Here is a 21,223-nt window from a genome sequence, read left to right as displayed (position 1 = left end):
CATCCTCATTGCAATAACTGCTGTTATAACTGCAGTTATAACTATTATAATTTTTTTTATCACTATTGATGACTGACTGTGCACCAGACATGGAAGAATTTAAATTCATCATGTATTTTTCTCATTCACATGGGAAATAATTGGGATGTTTGATAAAATAATTTTAACAGTGTTGAAGAATTTGTTATCCAATGACACATAGGCACAGCCTGAGGATGACTGAAAGAAAAGAGCCTGTGTGTGTGTGTGTGTGTGTGTGTGTGTGTGTGTGGTAACGTGGTAGAAAGTTGAAATTTATACAGAAGGATTTTCTTCTTCCTTTAACAAGGATAAGTAAACTTGATTACATGTGCATGCAGAAATGAATGAAAGAAATTATGTTTTTTTTAAGAGGGAGATATTGAAGATGAAATTAAGTATTAAACTCAAGAAACTGATTAAAAAGGAAGGAGGGAGAAACACGAAAGGGATGGGTCTAAAATGGAGATGAGAATTTCTGTGTGGCCAAGTATAGAAGATAAGACACTAGAATGAAGGTAAGCCTAGAGGCTGAGGGGTACAGAGTTTCTTTAGAGTTCAACTCTGCTCAGCTCTCCACCAGGGGATGCTTTAGGGTTCAATGAGTGTTAAAATAAGATGGATTTTATTCTTGACATCTCAGGATATCAGTTCAGGATGATTAATAAAGACATGAGGTAGAAATGGACAAGCTGTGTTTGAGCCAGCTGCTTGACTCTCTGATTATTACTAGGTTCTATCAGCCCAGCTAGTCATTCAATCACAGCAGAGTCCTATCTGGTGCTGAATACCCAGGGAGAGGTCGGTTACACTGGCCAAACTGAATTTTATTAGGTGAGATCATCTGTGCTCTCTGAATTTCTGGCCCCATAATTTATCTCTATAAAATTATAAGGACGCTTGGGGTCTCAGGGATGTCAATAGTCATCTTGTCTATATTCACTCCAGGCAGAGCAAGTGGCTAATCCATGCTTGACTATATCTTTAAGTTCAAAGCTCTTCAACTCAATAGCTTCCCTTGTGAGCTGTGCTTAGGTGAGCACCCTTCTTAAAATCCCCATGGTGTTGAGTGGCCTCAACAAAACAAACACTAGGAAACAGTCTTAAAATGGGCACTCTTCCAACTAGAGGATAGGAATTCAAGAGCAGAATTAGACCCCTTTAATCCTCCCCTCCTCATATACAGATGAAGAAGCCAAGACTCTAGAGGATAAAGTGATTTAATCAAAGTTACTTAGTAAGGCATATTAAAGCAACTCTCAATTTAGAATTCTGACCACTCTCCTCCAAGCCAGGGGCTTAATTGATGACATACATTGCCACCTTCTTGGCTTTGTGCTCCCTTTGTTAATGGATTCCTTTCTCAATTCTCCAGATCTCAGCAAGTAATGAATCTTATTTCAGGGGTAAAGGGACTAGAAGAAAAAACAACAGAGGGGCTGGGAAGGTGGCTCAGTGGTAGAGCGCTTGCCTTGCATGCATGAGGCCCTGGGTTCAATTCCTCAGCACCACATAAGCAAAAAGAAAAAAAGCTGGAAGTGGCGCTATGGCTCAAATGGTAGAGTGCTACCCTTGAGCTGAAGAGCTGAGGGACAGTGCTCAGGCCCAGAGTTCAGACCCCACAACTGGACCCCCTCCAAAAAAAACCAATAGCAAGAAAGAAAAAACAACATACTCAAGGAGGAACACATGAATTGGAAAATTACGTTTATCTTATAACATCAAGAATCATTCATTCTGAATACTTGGTCTATCTATGGCTGAACTTATTGCCATCTAAGTCCTAAGTCTGGCTGGTTAGTTTAAATGTGGAAGGATTTGCCCCTCCACAATCTCTGTTCCTCTGTCTCCATCACCCATTCCCTCTTTCTCTTGCTCTCTTAAAAAACTACCCTATTTAGAGAAAATCTTATTTGGGGCCAATCTTAAACTAGCCCAATAAGAAGTGAATATTTGCAGTGACGAAGAAGTTCTCTATTTTCAAAGGACATCATCAAAAGCACTAACTTTCCTGATAGTTTATGGATCAATGACCACTTATCTATATATATAGCTTGGAAGTAAGAAGTCTAGAGACTCTAAAGCACCAGTGTTGGCCAAAAGTTAATAGTAAATAATCTTTGAGAGAAAAAGGAATTTAAACAGAAAAAAATAGGTTTTAGCTAATGAAAATGCCACTCACTGGGGATTTGGGAGCAACTCCTTGTTCAGGGATCCCTCGCTTGACCTTTGGCTCATTCCAACAGCCATACCCAGAAATATCCAGGAAGCATGATATGGAAATAAGATGGGTGGGTATGCAAAAGTTTTCTTGACACATGAATTTGACTTTTTTGTGAGTGTGTGTCAGTACTTGTAGTCAGGGCCTACACTCTCACTTGCCTCTTTTTGCTCAAGCTGGGCACTCTAGGACGTAAGCCATACCTCTACTCCCATGAAGTAGATTTTAACTGTAGTTTTCATGAAGGATTGGCTCCAGGCTCCACATTGCATGCAACAATTCTCAGATAGTCAAGTCCCTAATATAAAATGGTACAGTATTTGCATATAATCCATGAACATCCTTCTACATACTCCTGTATTTTCCTACATAAATCATCTCTAGATTACTTATATTACTGAATATCACACATATCTGTGTAACTAGCTGTTAAACCATAATGACTAGGGAATAACCAGAGCAGTTCTGCACATGATCAATAGACACTTTTGTTTGTCAAATATTTCTAGACCATGGTTAGTTGAATCTGCTGATGTGGAACTGGTGGCTATGGGAGATTTGATTGTACAGAAGGTCATACTCGTCATGACCTGAGGTTGCTCACTATAGCTCACTTGAGACATTGACACAGTGATGATCAGATACATACATTTTCTCCAGGTCCCCAAATCCTGAAAATGCTCCTTTTGGTATTACTTGAAGCTTGGTAAGGACAAACCTCCTGAAAAGAGAATGGATATAAAGCATCACACTGTATCCACTGATACATCATTATGTGCTTAATATATGATACCAGCCAACAGCTGTGTATACTAAGTGCCTGCAATAATAATAATAGTTGAAACACATTTACATTTACTTTCTCCACCCTCACATAAATGAGTATAGGCACACTGTTATCCAACTCCATTTTGCATGAAGAAATGAGTGTAAGAATACTAAAAATCATTCCCAGGGGCACACGGCTGACCCATGGCAAAGCTGGAATATGAACCACAGTACTCCATGGGGTTTCCTGTAGCCCTGGGCTGGGCCCTTCTATTTTTGTATGTCAGTCACGCTGGGCATCTTCCTTTAGTTCATGCTCAGCTTACCTCACATCTCAATTCAGAGGAAAATAGAAACTATGACTTAATGTCCTCCTATTCTTAGGTATCTCATGGCCATCAACCCACCAGCCTCCATACTTCTATGCCTGCCTTCTTCCCCCTGTTAACAAGAGTGAGCTGTCCTGGGTCCTGACCCTAAGCAGTCCTGCTGATTCATACTCCATATTTTACTCTCTCTTTGAGTCCTGTAACCATTACACAAATTTGTCTGTTTCTTTCACACATTTGTGCATCTATTTTCTCTTCTCTACAGAATTCTGTCTGTCAATATTTTTCCCATCTGAAAACGTCTTCTCTTAACCTAAGCCACTTCCAGATTTTGCTGTTTTCTTCTACTTGAAATATTTGTCCTTATCCCCACCACAACTTTGTCTTGATCCCCACCACAACATTTCTGCTAATATCTTCTTCATTCACTCATGGAAAAATTTCAAATTGCCTGCAGTGGCCTCAGTACCCCACAGGAGTTTTCTGCTCTTCATTTTCATAGGCCTTGACACCTTAGTAACGTTCTCAGATTCATCTTTTCAACATGACTATATAAGCTTCTAACAAAAAGGCTTGAAACACAATGGTAAGAAAATGGCTTTCTGAGTGGGCTGGGAAGTTGGCTCAGTGGTAGAGCGCTTGCCTTGCATGCCTGAGGCCCTGGGTTCCATTCCTCAGCACCACATAAGCAAAAAGAAAAAAAAAGCCGGAAGTGGCGCTGTGGCTCAAGTGGTAGAGTGCTAGCCTTGAGCTGAAGAGCTGAGGGACAGCTCTCAGGCCCAGAGTTCAGGCCCCACAACCGGACCCAAAAAAAAAAAAAAGAAAAAAAAAAAAAGAAAATGGCTTTTTGAGGTGCTCCTATTTGTTCAAATGCCACTTTCTCAGTGAAGATTTGTTTGACCATCCTGTTTAAAATTTTGGTTCCCTGAACGTAGCCTCTGGCCTATCTTTCTGCTTAAGTTTTTCTTCACAATACTTCTAACATATGCTTCATCTATCTATTGTCTGTCTCTCTGTGTATCTATCTATGTATCTGTGTGTCTATGTATGTATGTATGTATCTATCTATCTATCTAACTATCTAATCTATCTATCTATCACCTGTCTGCCTGTCTTATCTGTTCATCCATCTCTTCATATAACCAGAATGTAAGCCCTATCATTTGTTACTGCTGTATACAAAATGCCTAGGACTATGCTTGGAACATGACATTTACTGAATGGCTGAGTACTGGCTACATATAGCTCAGTCTTAAAAATTCTAGGCTTGGGAGTAAAAATTACAAGTGGCCTTTGGGTATCTCTTCAATGGGAACACTCCTCTTTCCTTGGCTTTCCTTCACTCTGGATTTTTCTGACTTTATAATTGATTATGGATTTGGTTTCCTTTTCTCTTAAAACCTGTTTTCCACAAGGCAGCCACTCAGCAGGGATTGTAATTAAACACCATGGGCTTGGAGAACTTAACAAATGTTCATTGCTGTGGCCTCTTACCATATCCAGGTGACAGTGAAACCTGTTTCATGTAAAGCTTCTAAGAGGCACATCGGCCTCTGCTCTCTTTTTTATGTATCTGCTCTTTGGTGAGGAATCCTGAGAGAATCCTTTTGCTCTGGAGCAAACCCAGAAAACTTGGGACTGCCAGAAACCAGTTCTGGGCCATAACCAATGTAGTAGCTAACTATAAGTGTGACTCAAGGATTAAAATGAGGAAAAACAAGTACACAGTATGTAAAAAGAAAGTTAACTTTTGACCCTGTGCCTCAAAACTATCAGGTCCTACTGAAGACATAATAAGTAAGCTAAGCTAAAAGTTGATGATTCATGCCTATAATCTTAGGTACCCAAGAGACTGAGACATGAGAATTGCAATTTGAAGCCAGGCAAGAAAAGATTCTATCTCAATCAGAAAAAAATGCCAAACTAGATGTAAGACTCAAGTGGTAGAGCACCAGCTGTGAGAAAGAAAGCTTGGCAAGTGTTTGAGGCCCCGAGTCTTTTTTTTTTTTATTGTGAGAATACCATACAGAGGAGTTACAATTACATGGGCAAGATAATGAGTACATTTCTTATCAAGCATTGTTACCTCCTTGTTGTTTCCCCTTCCCATCCCTTCCCATACTCCTCCGAGTTTAAGCCAAGGTCTTAACAAAATAAAATTAAAATAATAAAATAGTTAAAAAATTTAAAAAAAGATTTTATTTAGGATTAGGATTAGGTATGATGGATTTGGAAAACTTTCAGGAAAAATCACACAATCATCAAAAAATAATCAAGATTAGCTTACATTACACAAAATGTCCTCACTAGACCTTAGTTGACAAATGTCTGTTTCTTTTGTTAATATTTATTGCAAAATACAGAGCGATGAACACAAACAAATGAAACAACTGTAGGTCTGGATATGTAGCTCATTGGTAGAGCACCTGCCTAGCTAGAGCACCTAGCAAGGCCCTCCATTCAATCCTAGGCAATTAAAACAACAAACAAATAAAACTACTCAGTTTCAAAGTTCCAAGAGAGTCTTAAGTATTAAAATAAATTGTTAATGAGATATACAAAGAATAAGGTCTTGGAATAAGTAATTCATTTCATAACAACTCAACTAGGTAACATATCTGACTCAGCTCTAGTAGAAAGCATGTTGTCTAAAGTTTTTAGAGACCATGCTTGTATTAAGTGGTTCAAATTTACTGACACAATTGAAGTTTCAAATATTAGAAGTCTTGATTTATGTTTTCTGAAATACTATAAACTAAATAATCTGAAGATATGTCCACTAAAATCACCTAGAAGACTTGTACAACATGTAACAAATATTTTAACAGGCATAGCTGGGCTTGGGAAGAAGTGCCAGGAATTCCCAAGGGTCCAAAGAAAGCAACTGAATCTTAGCTGTTAACCTAAGCAGCAGTAAATGCAAACCAGAATGGGAACCAAAGTTTCCTGGGAGGAATTTCCAGATTTGTTGGGCAAGGAATTTGCATTTTGATGTCAAACTGGCACATAAGATGAGTCATGAAGAATGAAATGGAGTCAGGCACTGGTGGCTCATGCCTGTAATCCTAGCTATTCAGGAGGCTGAGATTTGAGGATCAAAGTTCAAAGCCAGCTGGGGTAGGAAAGGCGGTGAAACTCTGATCTCCAGTAAAACACCAGAAAACCGGAAGTGGCACTGTGACCTAAGTGGTAGAGTGCTAGCCTTGAGCTGAAAAGCTGAGGGACAGCACTCAGGCCCAGAGTTCGAGCTCCATGACAAAAAAGAAAAAAAAAATGCAAATGTCATTCTTCCCTCTTTCCTTCCTGCCCTCCCCTTTCCTCCTCCTCCTTCCTTCTGTCTTTCCTTATTTCTTCTCTCCCTCTTCACTCCTTCCCTCCTTGAATTTCTTCTTTCTAATCATGTCATAAGCATTTTAGAAAGTAATGAAGAACTGGCATTTTCAAATGAAATAACATCCAGAAATTTCCCAAAGTTAAAATGTGTAAAAGATATAAATCTTCAGACTCAGAAATCCCATGACGTCCCAAGAAAGACAACAAAATTTACACTTAATTAAAATGGTTAGAGCCATAAAACAAAATGTTTTCAATGCAAGTAGAGGGAAAACTACATTATCTTCAAAGAAACAAAAGTAGAAAATTGTGTAAAAGTATCTCCAAAATTACTGGAGAAAATATTTGCCAATTGAGAATTGTGTACCTAAAAATATCATTGAAATGCAAGGGTAAAATAAAGCTATATATTTAAGTAGCCCCTAATACAATTTTAGCAAAACAATTCCTTTAGAGGATCAAACATTTAATCTGAACCAGATGCTGGTTGTTCACCCCTATAATCCTAGCTGCTCAGAAGGTTGAGATCTGAGGATTGTGGTTCAAAGTCCATGAGATCCTTCTCTTCAATTAACCAGCAAAAGTCCTGAGTAGAACTGTGACTCAAGTGGTAGAATGCCTTGATGGGAAAAGGTAAGGGACAGTGCCCTTAAGTGTTCCAGCCCCAGTACTGATACAAAAAATTTAATATAGAAGAAATATAGACAGACATGCACACATTTACCAAACATGGAGTAAAAGTGAACAAAGAAATTAATGCCCCTTATTAAATAAGGTGGTTTTCATAATAACTGGAAAATCCATCAATAAGAAATGCTAAGTATTAACCAAGAACTGAGTCACAAAACAAATTAGGATAAAAATAATTTTCTTTCCTTAAATCACATTAAATTAAGATAACCCCTTCCTGCAACCTGTGTAGACCCATTGTGAAAATCAAAACGATACAAAATAAAATACATCCTTTTAAGTCATACATAGGCCAAGAAGAAGTGAAATTATAATTAGGAATTATTTGTATTATACTAAAATGAAAAAATATAACTGAAAATGTAGCTAAACTGCTTATTATAATCTTTTAGTTTTAATTTATTATAGCAGAAAAGGAAAGTAAAAATGTGAAATTAATGACGCAGACTTTCAACACAAGAAATTTCCTTATGTTTTTTTTCTGGCAGAAGTGAAAAAACTCAAAAGCAGTAAGATATGTTGGTAGAAATGATGGATTGTTAATAGAAATGTTTTGAGACGATAAAACATGCAGGGTAAATTACAATTTGATGTACAGTCCCTGGCTTTCAGTGGTTAGATGTATAATTTTTAAACTTCTATGATGGTATGGAAGCAATATGAATTCATGTAGAAACAATACTTCAGATTTGAATTTGGTCTTTCCCGAGGCTAGTGATGTGTGGCGCAATACTTTCTCATAATGCCAGGCAGCAAGCATAAGGGGCAGCCCCCAAGTTAGCCCAAGGCACTATTTACTGCCCTAATCTTCCCATCACTAGACATCACCAGATAGTTAAGGACAGCTCTTTGACTAGCCTATTTTAACCTGGTTTACCCCTTCGTATATGGAAACAACTATGAAGTCTCCCTTACTTTCCTTTGCCTCCTCATTGATGCTGCTCTCTCAATGATTTCTTCTCTTGCAATCTGTGAGTAAAACAAACTACCTTTGCAGTGACAGTTGTCTCCTGATCTCCAGACCTATTACCTTCATTATATATAACTAATAAAGCCTATATGTAAAAACATTTAAATATATCATATACATGTGTATATGTTTATTATATAGATATATCTGTATACATACACATATATATTCATTAAGATGAAAAAGAAATTATAGCAGCATCTAACACCAGAATCAGAATAGTATTTACCTCTGTAATAAAAGAAAAAGCACTAGTGCACAATTACATCAATATTTTATGTTTTTTAAAGAGCAGAACTATTAAGATGAATATCATTTTATGGACATGTATTCTGTTATTCAGTATATGTTATTCTTGACATAGTTCATGATTAGCTTTTCAAGACTGAAATTCTTACCAAGTCTCAAACCACATTTATTTATTTGCTTGCTTTTTTTTCCCTATGGTTATGGGCCTTGAACCCAGGGCCTGAGTGCTATCCCTGAGCTCTTTTGTCCAAGGCTAGCACTCTACTACTTGAGCCACAGTGCCACTTCCAGTTTTCTGGTGGTTAATTGGAGATAAGAGTCTCTCAGCCTTTCCTGCCTGGGTTGGCTTTGACCCACAATCTATCCTCAGAACTCAGCCTCCTGAGTAGCCAGGATTGCAGGTGTGAGCCACCACACCTAGCCTACAACTTTTACAGTGTGTAGAGTCACACTGTGTTACATGCACTTTCACCCCTCTCCATGAGGACATAGCATATGAGTGGTTTCAGAAAGAATTAGCAATCCACCAAATGGCTCTGAAAATAAAAAGCTGTTTTGTATATGTGTGTATATGTGTGTTTATGCATGTCAGTACTGGCGTTGGAACTCAGGGTCTCATACGCTTGCTTGGCTTTTTCACTCAAGATTGGTGCTCTACCCCTTGAGCCCCACCTCCATTTCTGGCTTTTAACTGGTTAACTTGAGATAAGAATCTCACGGGTTTGCTTCAAACTGTGATCCTCAGATCTCAGCCTCCTGAGTGGGTAGGATGATTAATGTGAACTACAAGCACCTAGCTGAAAATCTTCTTTTGCTTAATGCTTGTTCCGTATTAAATGGGGTAGGTCGGATTTACACTTCCATCCCTAAGATTTAGAAGCTTAGGATTCCCTTGAGCTCTGTCTCTGTTGGAAGGAATTCCTATCTTGGGCAGTCCATTCACCCTTGGCCAAATTTAATTTCCCTTTCTGGCTTAAGGGAGAATAGTCTAAAAGATTCCATTAAAGAAAATTTCAGGCAGCCTGGAAAGCAGCCAATATTCTTTTTGGAGAAAACTGCCTTTTTTATGATGGTCCAAGTGTGAATGACACTGGGCTCAGGTTGTGTTTTTTTTTCAATTTCGCACAAGTTAAAAAATTAAACTGAGAACAGCTTGGCAAAGGATACACAGAAAAGGAATCCGATCATCTTCCTGACCTCAAAATGCCATGACAGTTTGTGTCTCACACGCTTTAGGTCAACCCCTTACCATAGTTAACTTTTGGAGAATGTGTTCAAGAAGAATATCCGAAGAGATAGACTGAGCTGAAAAATATCAAGTCATTTGGAAAAATAGATAGAATCTAAATAACTAGAACAAACTAGTTACCATGACCCAGTAGATGTCTACCCACTTTTGATCATTTGTGCATCTATTTGTTGCACTTCTCTTGATGTCACTCATGGATCTTCATGACACAAGGAAAAATAGTTGTACATAGGACAAATGAGCTTCCATATATAACTTGACCTTCCATTTGATATTTAAAAAATTCCTCTTTATTTTGACCTAAATTCTGACAAGCATAATAGATGCAAGTGTCCATTGCCTTAATTTGATGTGCTGGATCACTGTAATACACAGAAAAATTAATCCAGTTACAGTTACTCTATCATCTACCTTCAACTTGCATTAGTAGTGCAAAGAGTTCATTGGGTTCCCCAGATTTCCAAGTGAGGATTTGGTATAGAAGTGTACCAATGCTCTGTATCTGTCTTCCTTCATGTGGAAAGGATGCTTGTCTACTTTAAGCCAAGTATAGGAGGCATTGAGAGAACTCTTTTTTTTTATTGTGAAAATACCATACATAGGGGTTACAATTACATGGGCAAGGTAATGAATACATTTCTTACCAAGCATTGTTGCCTCCTCCTCTGTTTCCCCTTCCCATCCCTTCCCATCTCCCTCTAACTCCCTGGGAGAACTCTTTGAAGGAACTAACATCCATGTCCTACAGTTTGGGGCATGCAGAGGCTTGAATACAATTCAAATTTGATCCATGCAGATGAAGAGTGGACATCTGCTATGGAAGAGAGATGCAGCTTGGGATGGTTAGTCATGATTAAGTTCAATACCCCATCTCAGTCTCTTGAGTAGATAGGATTATAGGTGCAAGCCACGATGCCTACTCTTTCACTGCGCTTTTTATTTATTATTTATTTATTTTAGGGACAGCATTGAGCACATGGTATAATAATGAAAGGCAACTGTCACAAGCAGGCCAACATGGAGGCTAGTTCTGCTCAGATAGGGGAAGATTAAATAGGAATAAACCTCTTTCTAGATTCTATGTGTTCTGACTGACTGACAATCATCAACAATGACATAGAAGATGCCACAGATAGGTTTGGGTCATTCACAGAGCATTTCAAACTAATTTCCATTTTCTATTTAGATCTTTCACACATTTAATCAGAAAGCATATGCGTTCAATAATTATCTTTTACTGACTGTAAAATGCAAATGTCGAATGTTCAAATGAACTCTGTTAAGAGAAGAACAAATGTATAATATTATTTAAAATAGATTCATAAGGAAAGTTAGAAAGATTCGATGCTCAGAATATAACCCTGTATTCAAGTCTCCTTCTCAGATAATAAATATATTATAGGATTTTGAAGGACTGTTTGTTCAATTATTTAATTTTTCTGTTGATAGTCTAATGATATTTATCTTTAATCCTGCTGAGTGATTTGTATTTTGACAGAAGGAAAAAGGATTCTCTGAAAATTAATTATTTCTGTGGGGAGAAAAAACAAAGCATTGTTAAAGCAATGTTGCTCTTAAATACAGACCGGCCATTTTAGCAGAAATCCAGGAAAATAACTCTGCTTTGCCTCTGAAGAACATAAAATAATTATAAAGAACACATTCTGTTTCTCTAGGTACCAAGTGCCAGCATAGATCAGACTCTGAGTAAATAGCACACACAATGAACTAGAGGAAAAGCAACATTTGTCTTTTACCATACTTCATTGGTAGAAATAAATAGCAATAAGGGACAGAAAGACAAGAACTCTTCATTAAAAGGGACTGCAATCTATAGCTAGCCATTTCTAGCATAACTATGTGTGACAAAGCACAGCTTACCAGGCTGGAGAACATCACTGAAATAACTGTATCGATACCCAGCATTGAACAGAGAACATGTGTCCATTTTCCAGAAGACAGGGATATATTTCATGTAACTTTAGGAATGAGATTTGTGTCTTGACTTTTAACATTTCCTGTTTTGACAGCATCCATTGATCTAAGAAATAAATGGCCCTGTTAAAAGGGGTCTTTGCACTGACTTAATTCTGAAATATGGCTGGTAAGGGCTGACTCAGTGCTGGCAGATGTATATCCAAATCATCTCCAGCAGGATTTCCTAATTCTGATTTGTACCAAGCACATGGATGGATTCTGGCTGCTGGGGATACTGATTACTTACAAGAGTCTGCAGCTTGGCTAAGAGGAAGAAAGGGCTGGGGCAAGGGACTAAAAGTAATTGAGGAACTAACAGTTATTGTTCAAAGCTGTTTACCATATAGTCTTACTTTTAGTTCTCAGTGCAGTGTCACAAAGCAAGGTTGCTTTAAAAAAACTAACACATAGAAAAGTGTGTGTGTGTGTGTGTGTGTGTGTGTGTGTGTGTGTAGATTTGTGTAACTAACACCATAATGAGGATGTAGGAAGTTCCTTTACCATACAACTTCCTTGAAGAAGTACTGCCCTTGCCCCTCACATTTTACCCACACCAATCACTGATCTCTTTTCAGTCACTGTTTTTTCTTTTCAAAAGTGCTATGTATAGTGTATGACTTTACATAGTGTGTGACCTTTGAGTCTGACTTCTTGCGTCTATTTTTGTTGTGTAGGTCAATAGTTTGTTCCTTTTTGCTGTTGAGGAGTACTTGATGGTATGTATAGGTATACTACATTGAGACTACTGTTTGCCTGTTGAAGAATATTTGAATGGTTCCCATTTTGAGGTTAAGATGAGTGGAGCCTCTTATACACGTGTCTGGGTAACTTTTCTATAAATGTAATGTAAACTCTTTTTAGGGTAAGTACTTGTGAGGTCATGTGGTAAATGTAAACTTTTCTGTCTAGGGTAGTACTGAGGTGTTCTCCAGAGCAGCTGTCATGTGGACTTCTCACAGGGATGCTGTATCTAAGGTGTTAGGTGGTTCCCATCCTCGCCAACGTGCAGTAATGTCAGTTCTGATTGGTGTGTGCTTTTAGCTCATGTAAGAGCTGTACAGTTTTATTACATTATTTATTAATTATGGTTTTAATTAATTTCTGAGTGGATACCAACATTGAATATCTGCATACTTATTTATTAGTTTTATATATCCTTTGGTAAAGTTTCCATTCTTTACACTCATGTCTAATTTTTACTTTTCTTGATTCCTTTCTGTTGGGGTTTGAGAATTCTTTGATTCTCTGGATACAAATTCTTCTTTTGATATGATTTTTTTTTCTGTCAGTCATGGGGCTTGAACTCTGGGCGTGAGCACTATCCCTCAGTTCTTCAGCTCAAAGCGAGCGCTCTATCACTTGAGCCACAGCGCCACTTCCTGATAGAAATTTTATAATTTTTTTCTCCCAATCTTTGGTCTGCCTTTTATTCTCTTAATATCTTACTCAGAGGAAACATTTTTTTATGTTGATGAAGTCCAATTTATCAATATATTTTATTTATGGGTTACACTACTGAAGTTATATTTTTGCTTAATTCCAGGTCATACAATTTTCTGCAGGGTTTTCTTTTAGGACTTACAGCTTAGTTTTTATGTTATATATTTAGGTTTATAATCCACTTGGGGATAATGTTTGGATAAGGAATTTAATTTTCATTCACACTCCAAAACAAATGCTTAAATAAACTTTCCTTTGGCAGGTTTGAACTCAGGGCTTCATCCTTGCACAAAAGGAACTTCTACTACTCAGCCATGTCTCCAGCCTCTCTTCCAATCAGAATGTCTTTCATTTCTCTCTGCTTATTGCCCTGGTTAGAGCTTCTGGTACATGCCCAGAAGTGGTAAGCGTGTACATTCTTGTTTCCATTCTGATCTTGGCAAGAGAAACTTTGCATCTTTCATGATTTAGTACACTATTGTAGATGGGTAAGTTTGTAGGTGTTCTTAATGAAATTAGGGAAGTTTCTGTCTAGTCCTATTTGGTCTGAGTTAGTGAACAATTTGGAAGATGTTCAAATGCTTTTTTCTACTGAGTAATATAGTCTTGTTTCTTCTTTAGTGCTCTCTCTCTCTCTCTCTCTCTCTCTCTCTCTCTCTCTCTCTCTCTCTGATTCCTTGGACTTGAACTCAGCGCCTGGGCACCATCCCTGAGCCAGATCTCAACCTTCTAAGTAGCTAGAATTACAGGTGAAGCCATGGGTACCTGACTTGTTTGTATTTTAATGCCATTCTTGGGGGATTTAACTCATGGACTGGGTGCCATCCTTGAGTTTGGTTTTTGGTTTCTTTTGTTTTTGTTATTGTTGTTGTTTTGCTCAAGATTTTTGATAATAAGAGTCTCAGTGACTTTTCTGACTAAGCTGGCTTTGAATCACAATCCTCAGATCTCAATTTCCAGAGTAATAGTGCCTGGCATTCTTTAGCCGTTTAATTACATTCTGTGAATTACCTTTTCTGACTTTTGCATATTAACACAATCTTACATTCCTGGGATAATCTTCACTTTTTTACTGTGTATTTTTTTTATTATATATTGCTCAATTTTATTTGCTAGGAGAACATCAAGGATTTTTTTTTCATCTGTGTTGATGATTATTTAGTTATCTTTTTCTTCTTTTATATTATCTTGGTTATAACTTGTTTTGATATCAGAGCACTGCTAGCTTCATAAAATGAATTAGAAAATTTTTAGTTAGATCCAGTTATCTGATATTTTATTCTTGTGTAATCTTACTGATTTTCTATTTGTTCTTTGGGTATTTAAGAGAGGACTGTTGAAATGTCAAAATATAGGTGTAGATTTGTCCATTTCACATTTCAGTTGTATCATTCTTTTGTTTCATGTATGTGGATGCAATGTTTGCAGATATATACACACTTAAAATTGTTATGTCTCTTGTATTTCATTATCATTGTGCAATGTCCTTTCTTATTTCTGTTAATTTTCTTTGCTCTATTCTAGTTTGGCTGATATAAATATAGCACTGCAGCATTCTTTTGATTGGAGTTTGCATGATCTATTTTAAAATATTCTTTTGTTTTTAGCCTTCCTATAAATCTTATATTTAAAGTGTATTTGTTTTAGAAAAAATATAATTGTGTCTCTTAGCTTTAATTGGTGTCTTAATTATTAATAATTTAGGTTTAGCTTTAGCTCTACAATTTCAAATTTGTTTTCTATATTTCTGTTTTGTTCATCCTTCCTTCCTTTGGGTTATTTGAGTAGTTTTCTTCAACTTGATTTTACCATGTCTTTGTATAAATTTTTAAGTGGTTGCTCTAGGGATTAAAATATGCCCACTTTAAATTTCAGAATCTACTTAGCATTAATATTTTATGTATTCAATAAGAATTCAGAAACCTTGCCAGCACAAACCCTTTAACTTCTCCCTTCAGGTTGTAATTGTCATAAGCATTTCATTTACAAACATTGATAACCTCAGCAGATCAACAATGAGATGTACAAGTTGTTATGTTGAAAAACGAACTTTACAACTTTGGTGGGGGGAAGGTAGGGGAAGTATGGGAAGGGATGGGAAGGGGAAACAAAGAGGAGGAAACAATGCTTGGTAGGGAATGTACTCGTTATCTTGCCCATGTAATTGTAACTCCTCTGTACGGTATTCTCACAATAAAAAAATGTAATAAAAATTAATAAAGATTTTAATTTTGGTGTTTAATTGCTAAATGTGTACTTAAAAAATTAAGAGGGGGAAAATAGCCTACTATATTATTTAATGTATGTTAGCTAACCATTTCTAAGGCTCTCCCTTTATTACCAGTTTCCTAAATTTGCATTTGGTATGATTTTTTTTCTTCCAACTGATGAATTTTTTCCAGGTTTTCTCTTACAACAAATTGTTAGTGTTTTGATTTTTTTCTCCCCTCTGGGGATGTCTTATTTCATGTCTCATCTTGAAGGTTATTTATACTGGCATAGGGTTCTTATTGAAAGAAAAATGAAACAAAAATTCAACGGCATACTTGTGGGATGCAGTGTTTTGAGAGAGATTTGTAACTACAGATGCCAAATTAAAAACAAAAAGATGAAGATAGAATGCTAATCAATAATTTAAATTTCTGCCTTAAGAAGATAAAGAGAAGTAAAACTAACAATACAGATTAGAGCAGAAGTAATTGAAAAGAGAATAAAGAATTAGTAGAAAAAAATAAATAAATAAAATAAATCTCAAATGTGGTTCTTTGAAAAATCCAATACAACTTGAAAATCTGATCAAATTTTACCTAGGATGACTAAGAAAAAGAGACAGAATGTACAAAAGATTAAAATCTTTTGAATACCATGTGGTACTATATGCCATAACCTTGGTAAAATGGACAAGTTCCTGGAAAGGTATGAACAGAAGAAATAGAAAAATTCTGACTGCATTTGTAATAAATGAGAACAAGTGAGTAATGAAGAAATTTCTCATAAAAGCTCAGAATCATGTAATTTTACTGATTTCCCTTCCTTCCTTCCCTCCCTCCTTCCCTCTCTTCCTCTCTCCCTTTTTCCCTCTTTCCTTCCTTCCTTCCTCCCTCCCTTCCTCCCTCCCTCCCTCCTTCCTTCTTTCCCTTCTGTCCCTCCATCCCTTGCTTCTTCCCTCCTTCATTTCTCTCTTCTCCCCCATTCTTCTCATGTTACTTTTACTTTATTTTCTATCAAGTTCTGAGGTGTTAGGAATTGAAACAGGGCCTTTCACATGCTAAACACGTATTCTACCTCTGAGAACACCCTAGTTCCATCTTTCACTTTTCCTTTTCATGAGTACATAGTCACTGTAAAAAAGGGATTCATTTTGATGTTTTAATGTACAAACAGAATGGGCCCCCATCAAATCCATCTCACCCATTACTCCCCCTCTTCAATCCTCCCTGGTTATTGGAATAGATTTCATTCTATTTTTACATGTATGTGCAGAGTACTTTCTTGATAGTTCAAATTTTTCATCTTCCAGCTTTCTCCTCCCAAGTACTAGTATTACAGGCTTTCACTGCAATGTGCAAATTTACTGATGATTTCGATTCCAAATATTTTAAAGAAACATTAGCAGCAGTCTTGCACAAAAATTTCTAAATTCTCAAAAGGAGTTAATAGTTCTTACTCATTCTGTGAGGTAAATATTACACCAGTGCCAAAATTGAAAAGCATGCAAGAAAACTACAGACCCATTGTATATAGATGCAAAGATCCTCAACAAAATTTACTACAAAACCAAAATCATCAGGAAATGAAAATAATTATATATTATGATTCATGGAATTTATCCCACATATGTTGTTGGTTTAACACATGAAAAAAAATCAGTGTGAAACATCATGCTAATACCATAGAAGGGAAAAGAATGATATATCACAAGATACAGAAAAAACATTTGAAATATACCACAGTGCTTCATAATAAAGAAAGAATACTCAACAAGGCCAGGCATGGTGGGAAATGATCGTTATTCTAGCGCAGTGGAGGCTGAGACAGAAAGATGTGAGTTTGAGATTAGCCCATTACTTAGCAAATTTGAGGCCAGTCTGAAGTATGTAATGATACTGTTGAAATACAACAAAACTAATTCCCAACCCCCCAAAAAACCTGAAAAGGAATAAAAAATAAAAGCATACTTCCTCAACAACTGATTAGAAGCATCTACAAAACCTCATAGCTATCAGCATGCTTCATAATGTAAGATTCAAACTTACAACCTAAAATTAAGAACAAGGCAAGGTTGTCCACTCTCATTTTAATTCAAAACTCTATTAGAGGTTTGAACCATAACAGTTGGACTATAAAAATCAATAAAAGACATCTAGATTGAAAACGAAATAAAAAGAACTTCAACTTGCATATAACATGATCTTGAATATAGAATTTTTAGGAATTTGCAAAAAAGAAACAACTATAAGACTTAATAAATGAGTTCAACACAGTTGCAGAAAATAAAATCAATACACAAAAATCAATTCTTTTCTACACACTTGCAATAAGTTCTCCATAAATGAAAGCAGAAAACAGTTCCATTTAGAATAGAATGTAAAAGAATAAAATATTTAGAAATAAATCTAGCAAAATTTGTGTTAAAATTATACTCTGAAGAACTGCAAAACATTGCTGAAAGAAATTAAGGATACATGAATAAATGGAAAGGCATTATTGTTTTTGGAGAGGAAAACTTAATTATTGTTAAAATGGCACTACCCCTCAAATTAATCTATGGTTTCAGTGAATTTTTTTCAAAAAATCTGTTGCTTTACTGGCAGAAATTGATAAATGCTTCTTGAAATTTACCCAGAAATTCAGAAGAGTGCCACAATAGACAAAATGATCTCTAAATAGAAGACTCACACTTCCTAATTCCAAAACTCACCATGGAGTGTAACACAAAGATAGATGTATGTATCAATGAACTGGAATTGAGAAACCAGAAATAAGCCCTGACATTTCTGGAAAAATCGCTTTTGACAAGGATGTCAAGACATCTTAATGAGGAAAAATAGTCTTGAGCTGAAGGCCCAGACAGGCATATTCCAAAGGAGGAATTTGGATCCCATACCTTACATCATTTATAACTCAAAGATCATTGGACCAAAGAGCTAAATACAAAAACAGGAACAATAAAGCTCATAGAAGGAAACAAATATGAGTAACCTTGGATTAGCCAATTGTTTCTTAAATATGATACCAAAAGCAATACAAGAGAAAAAGTAAATAAATTAAAATTCATCAAGAAAGTAAAAATATTGCCCCAAAATAGATGATTTTTTATTATGGAGTATATTAAATAGTATATAGTAAGGGAGTTCACCATGGCATTTCCATGATCAAATGTTTGCAAGTAATATATCTGATAGGGGTTTAATATCAAGAATATATGAAAAACTTAGGGATGAAAATACAATGTAGTTTAAAAGTGGGCAAAGGGTTTGAAATGTATTTCTCCAATGAAGATTAGACAAATGGCCATTAGTCATATAAACAGTGCTCAAACATCACTAGTTAGGCAAATACAAACCTAATCCACAGTGAGATGCCTCTTCACTGTTACCAGGCTGACTACATGAAAAAGGCAGACAGTAACAAGTGTTGATTGGTATGAGGGGAAGTTAGAATATTTTTACATTACTAATGGGAATATAAAATGGTACAGCTACTTTGGAAAACAGTTTGACAGTTGCTTGAGAAGTTAACATTACATTCTCTTTTAATCCAGAAATTCCATTCCAATATGTATACTCAAGAGAGCTGAAAGCATATGTCCCCACCAAAATAAGCACATGGATATTCATAGCAGCATTACTCATAGCACTCAAAAGTGGAACCAATCCAAATGCTTATCATTAAGTCAATGGGTAAGCAAAATGTGAGATATCCTTATGATGGAATATTATATATTTGGTCATAAAAAGCAAGTATTGATAAATGATGCAACATAGGAAAACCTGGCAAATCTTCTAGGTGAAAGAAAACAGACATTATAGGGCCACATATTATGTGATTATACTAATATGAAATACCCTGAATAAGCAATAAGCAATATATATGTATATTCTAATATAGATTCTATATGTTATTATTATATTATATACAATATATTATATAATATATATAATATATAATAGAGTATATAATCTATTAAAAAGTAGATTAGTGGCTGCCAAGGATGAAGAGAGAGAAGGAAACACAGATTGACAGCTAATAGGCATAGAGTTTCTGTTGGGGCTGATGGAAATAATCAGGAATTAGATACCGCAATGGTTAGAATGTACCAAAAGCATCACTGAAATGTTCATATTAAAGGAGCAAATGTTATGGTATAGACATCAATCTTCTTTATAATTAACAGCAGCAGCAGCAGCAACAACAATAAAATTAGCCACTTCATTTCAGTGTCCACATTCAGTTCTAATGAGAAGCTACTGATCTTTTTTTTTTTTTTTTTTGGGTCCGGTTGTGGGGCCTGAACTCTGGGCCTGGGTGCTGTCCCTCAGCTCTTCAGCTCAAGACTAGCGCTCTACCACTTGAGCCACAGCGCCACTTCCGGCTTCTTTTCTTTTTGCTTATGTGGTGCTGAGGAATCGAACCCAGGGCCTCATTCATGCAAGACAAGCGTTCTACCACTGAGCCACCTTCCCAGCCCTGCTATTGATCATTTTAATGACCAAATTTTTTTTAGAATAGGAAATGTGTTTATGTTTTTCTCTAGAAAATTTTGTCTTTCATTTCTGTCAGTTACGATTTTGGGGGGCATGAGTTGTACTTTCCTCATAACCTAAAAAGGCAACTCACTATTATCATTGTGATTGCAGTTTGTACAAGCTTGAAAGAGATGATAGTATCAGTAATCAGGCCAGACAGGAGAGTAGAAAAGGTCATTTTCCAGCAAACCTTTAGCTAGAAGAAGATTAGAGTAGATTTAATCTTTGTAAAATGCCTTATGGTCCCAATGACCCCTCTGAGAAAGGGGTGGACCCTAACGCTGTCAAATTGCTCTACTTACCATGTCCTGGCTTTGGGATAATCAGATTAGCAACCACCCTTGACTTTATGGTGGGCCATTGCTCTTTTCTTCCAATATAAGCAGAGGATGATGTGTATTGGGAAAGGCATTGGCGTTGATATGCAGAAACTGCCTGAACAAGAGCTCCCTTTGTCCCATTAGACTTCAAAACAATGTGCCATGGGAAGTTGTTCTAAGGAGACATCCAGCCCCCATTCTTTTTCATTTCCATCAAAGGCTGATTTCTTTTTCATAGGAAATGGGAAATGTGTAAGAAAGAGAAAAGGTTTGGATTCTGTTTTTTTTTTTTTTTTTCCTTTGCATTCTAGTCAAGCTGTGATCTTGACAGAAACAGATGGGTTCTCTAAGTCAAGAAGAGAAAAACCATTTGTAGAAAGATACTGTGCTCTAAAGGGCACATGGCATGGCATGAGAAAGGGATGGGTGTGTCAAGAATGTACAAATGGCTTTAGCCGGGTCCTTTTTCTTGTCCTTTCTTCCTGACTGTGAGCCTCCTCTGCAGAGCAGGGTGAAGAGAGAAGGGAACATACCACCCTATTCCAGCTGCATAGCTTGGTAGGCCCTACTTTGCTAGGTCCCAAGGTGGGTCCCCTCTGGGTGGGTGCCAGAGGGGAGAGGGGGAAGAAGAGAACACACCTGTGTCAGACAGAAGAATGGGAGACTTGGTAAGGGAAATTCGAGCATTAAAGGAGAGAAGTCTGGAAGGTGTGGCCTAAGTGTTAGAGCAGTTGTCTGGCAAGCACAGGGCCCTGGGTACAAACCCTAGTACTGGAATGAAACCAAGAATTAAGGGGGAAAAATCTAAGTAATGGATAGAAATAATTTTTTGGGGGGGGTTGGTCATGGGGCCTGAACTCTGGGCCTGGGCGCTGTCCCTCAGCTCTTCAGCTCAAGGCTAGCGCTCTGC

General features: G+C 36.8%; 1 protein-coding gene across 2 annotated transcripts in view; it reads right to left on the bottom strand.

The window, feature by feature from the left end:
- Positions 1 to 21,223, bottom strand: part of Fshr (follicle stimulating hormone receptor) — a 156,890-nt gene that overhangs the window by 96,031 nt on the left and 39,636 nt on the right. For both annotated transcript variants that reach the window (XM_042675501.1, XM_042675502.1), the window contains exon 2: positions 2,889 to 2,960. In XM_042675501.1, the coding sequence (XP_042531435.1) occupies positions 2,889 to 2,960 (72 nt within the window). The remainder of the gene's footprint in view (positions 1 to 2,888; positions 2,961 to 21,223) is intronic.

Source organism: Dipodomys spectabilis, unplaced genomic scaffold, assembly GCF_019054845.1.
Source record: "Dipodomys spectabilis isolate Male_0828 unplaced genomic scaffold, ASM1905484v1 ptg000026l, whole genome shotgun sequence".
In the NCBI taxonomy this organism is placed as follows: domain Eukaryota; kingdom Metazoa; phylum Chordata; class Mammalia; order Rodentia; family Heteromyidae; genus Dipodomys; species Dipodomys spectabilis.
This window is presented reverse-complemented; position numbering and strand designations above follow the sequence as displayed.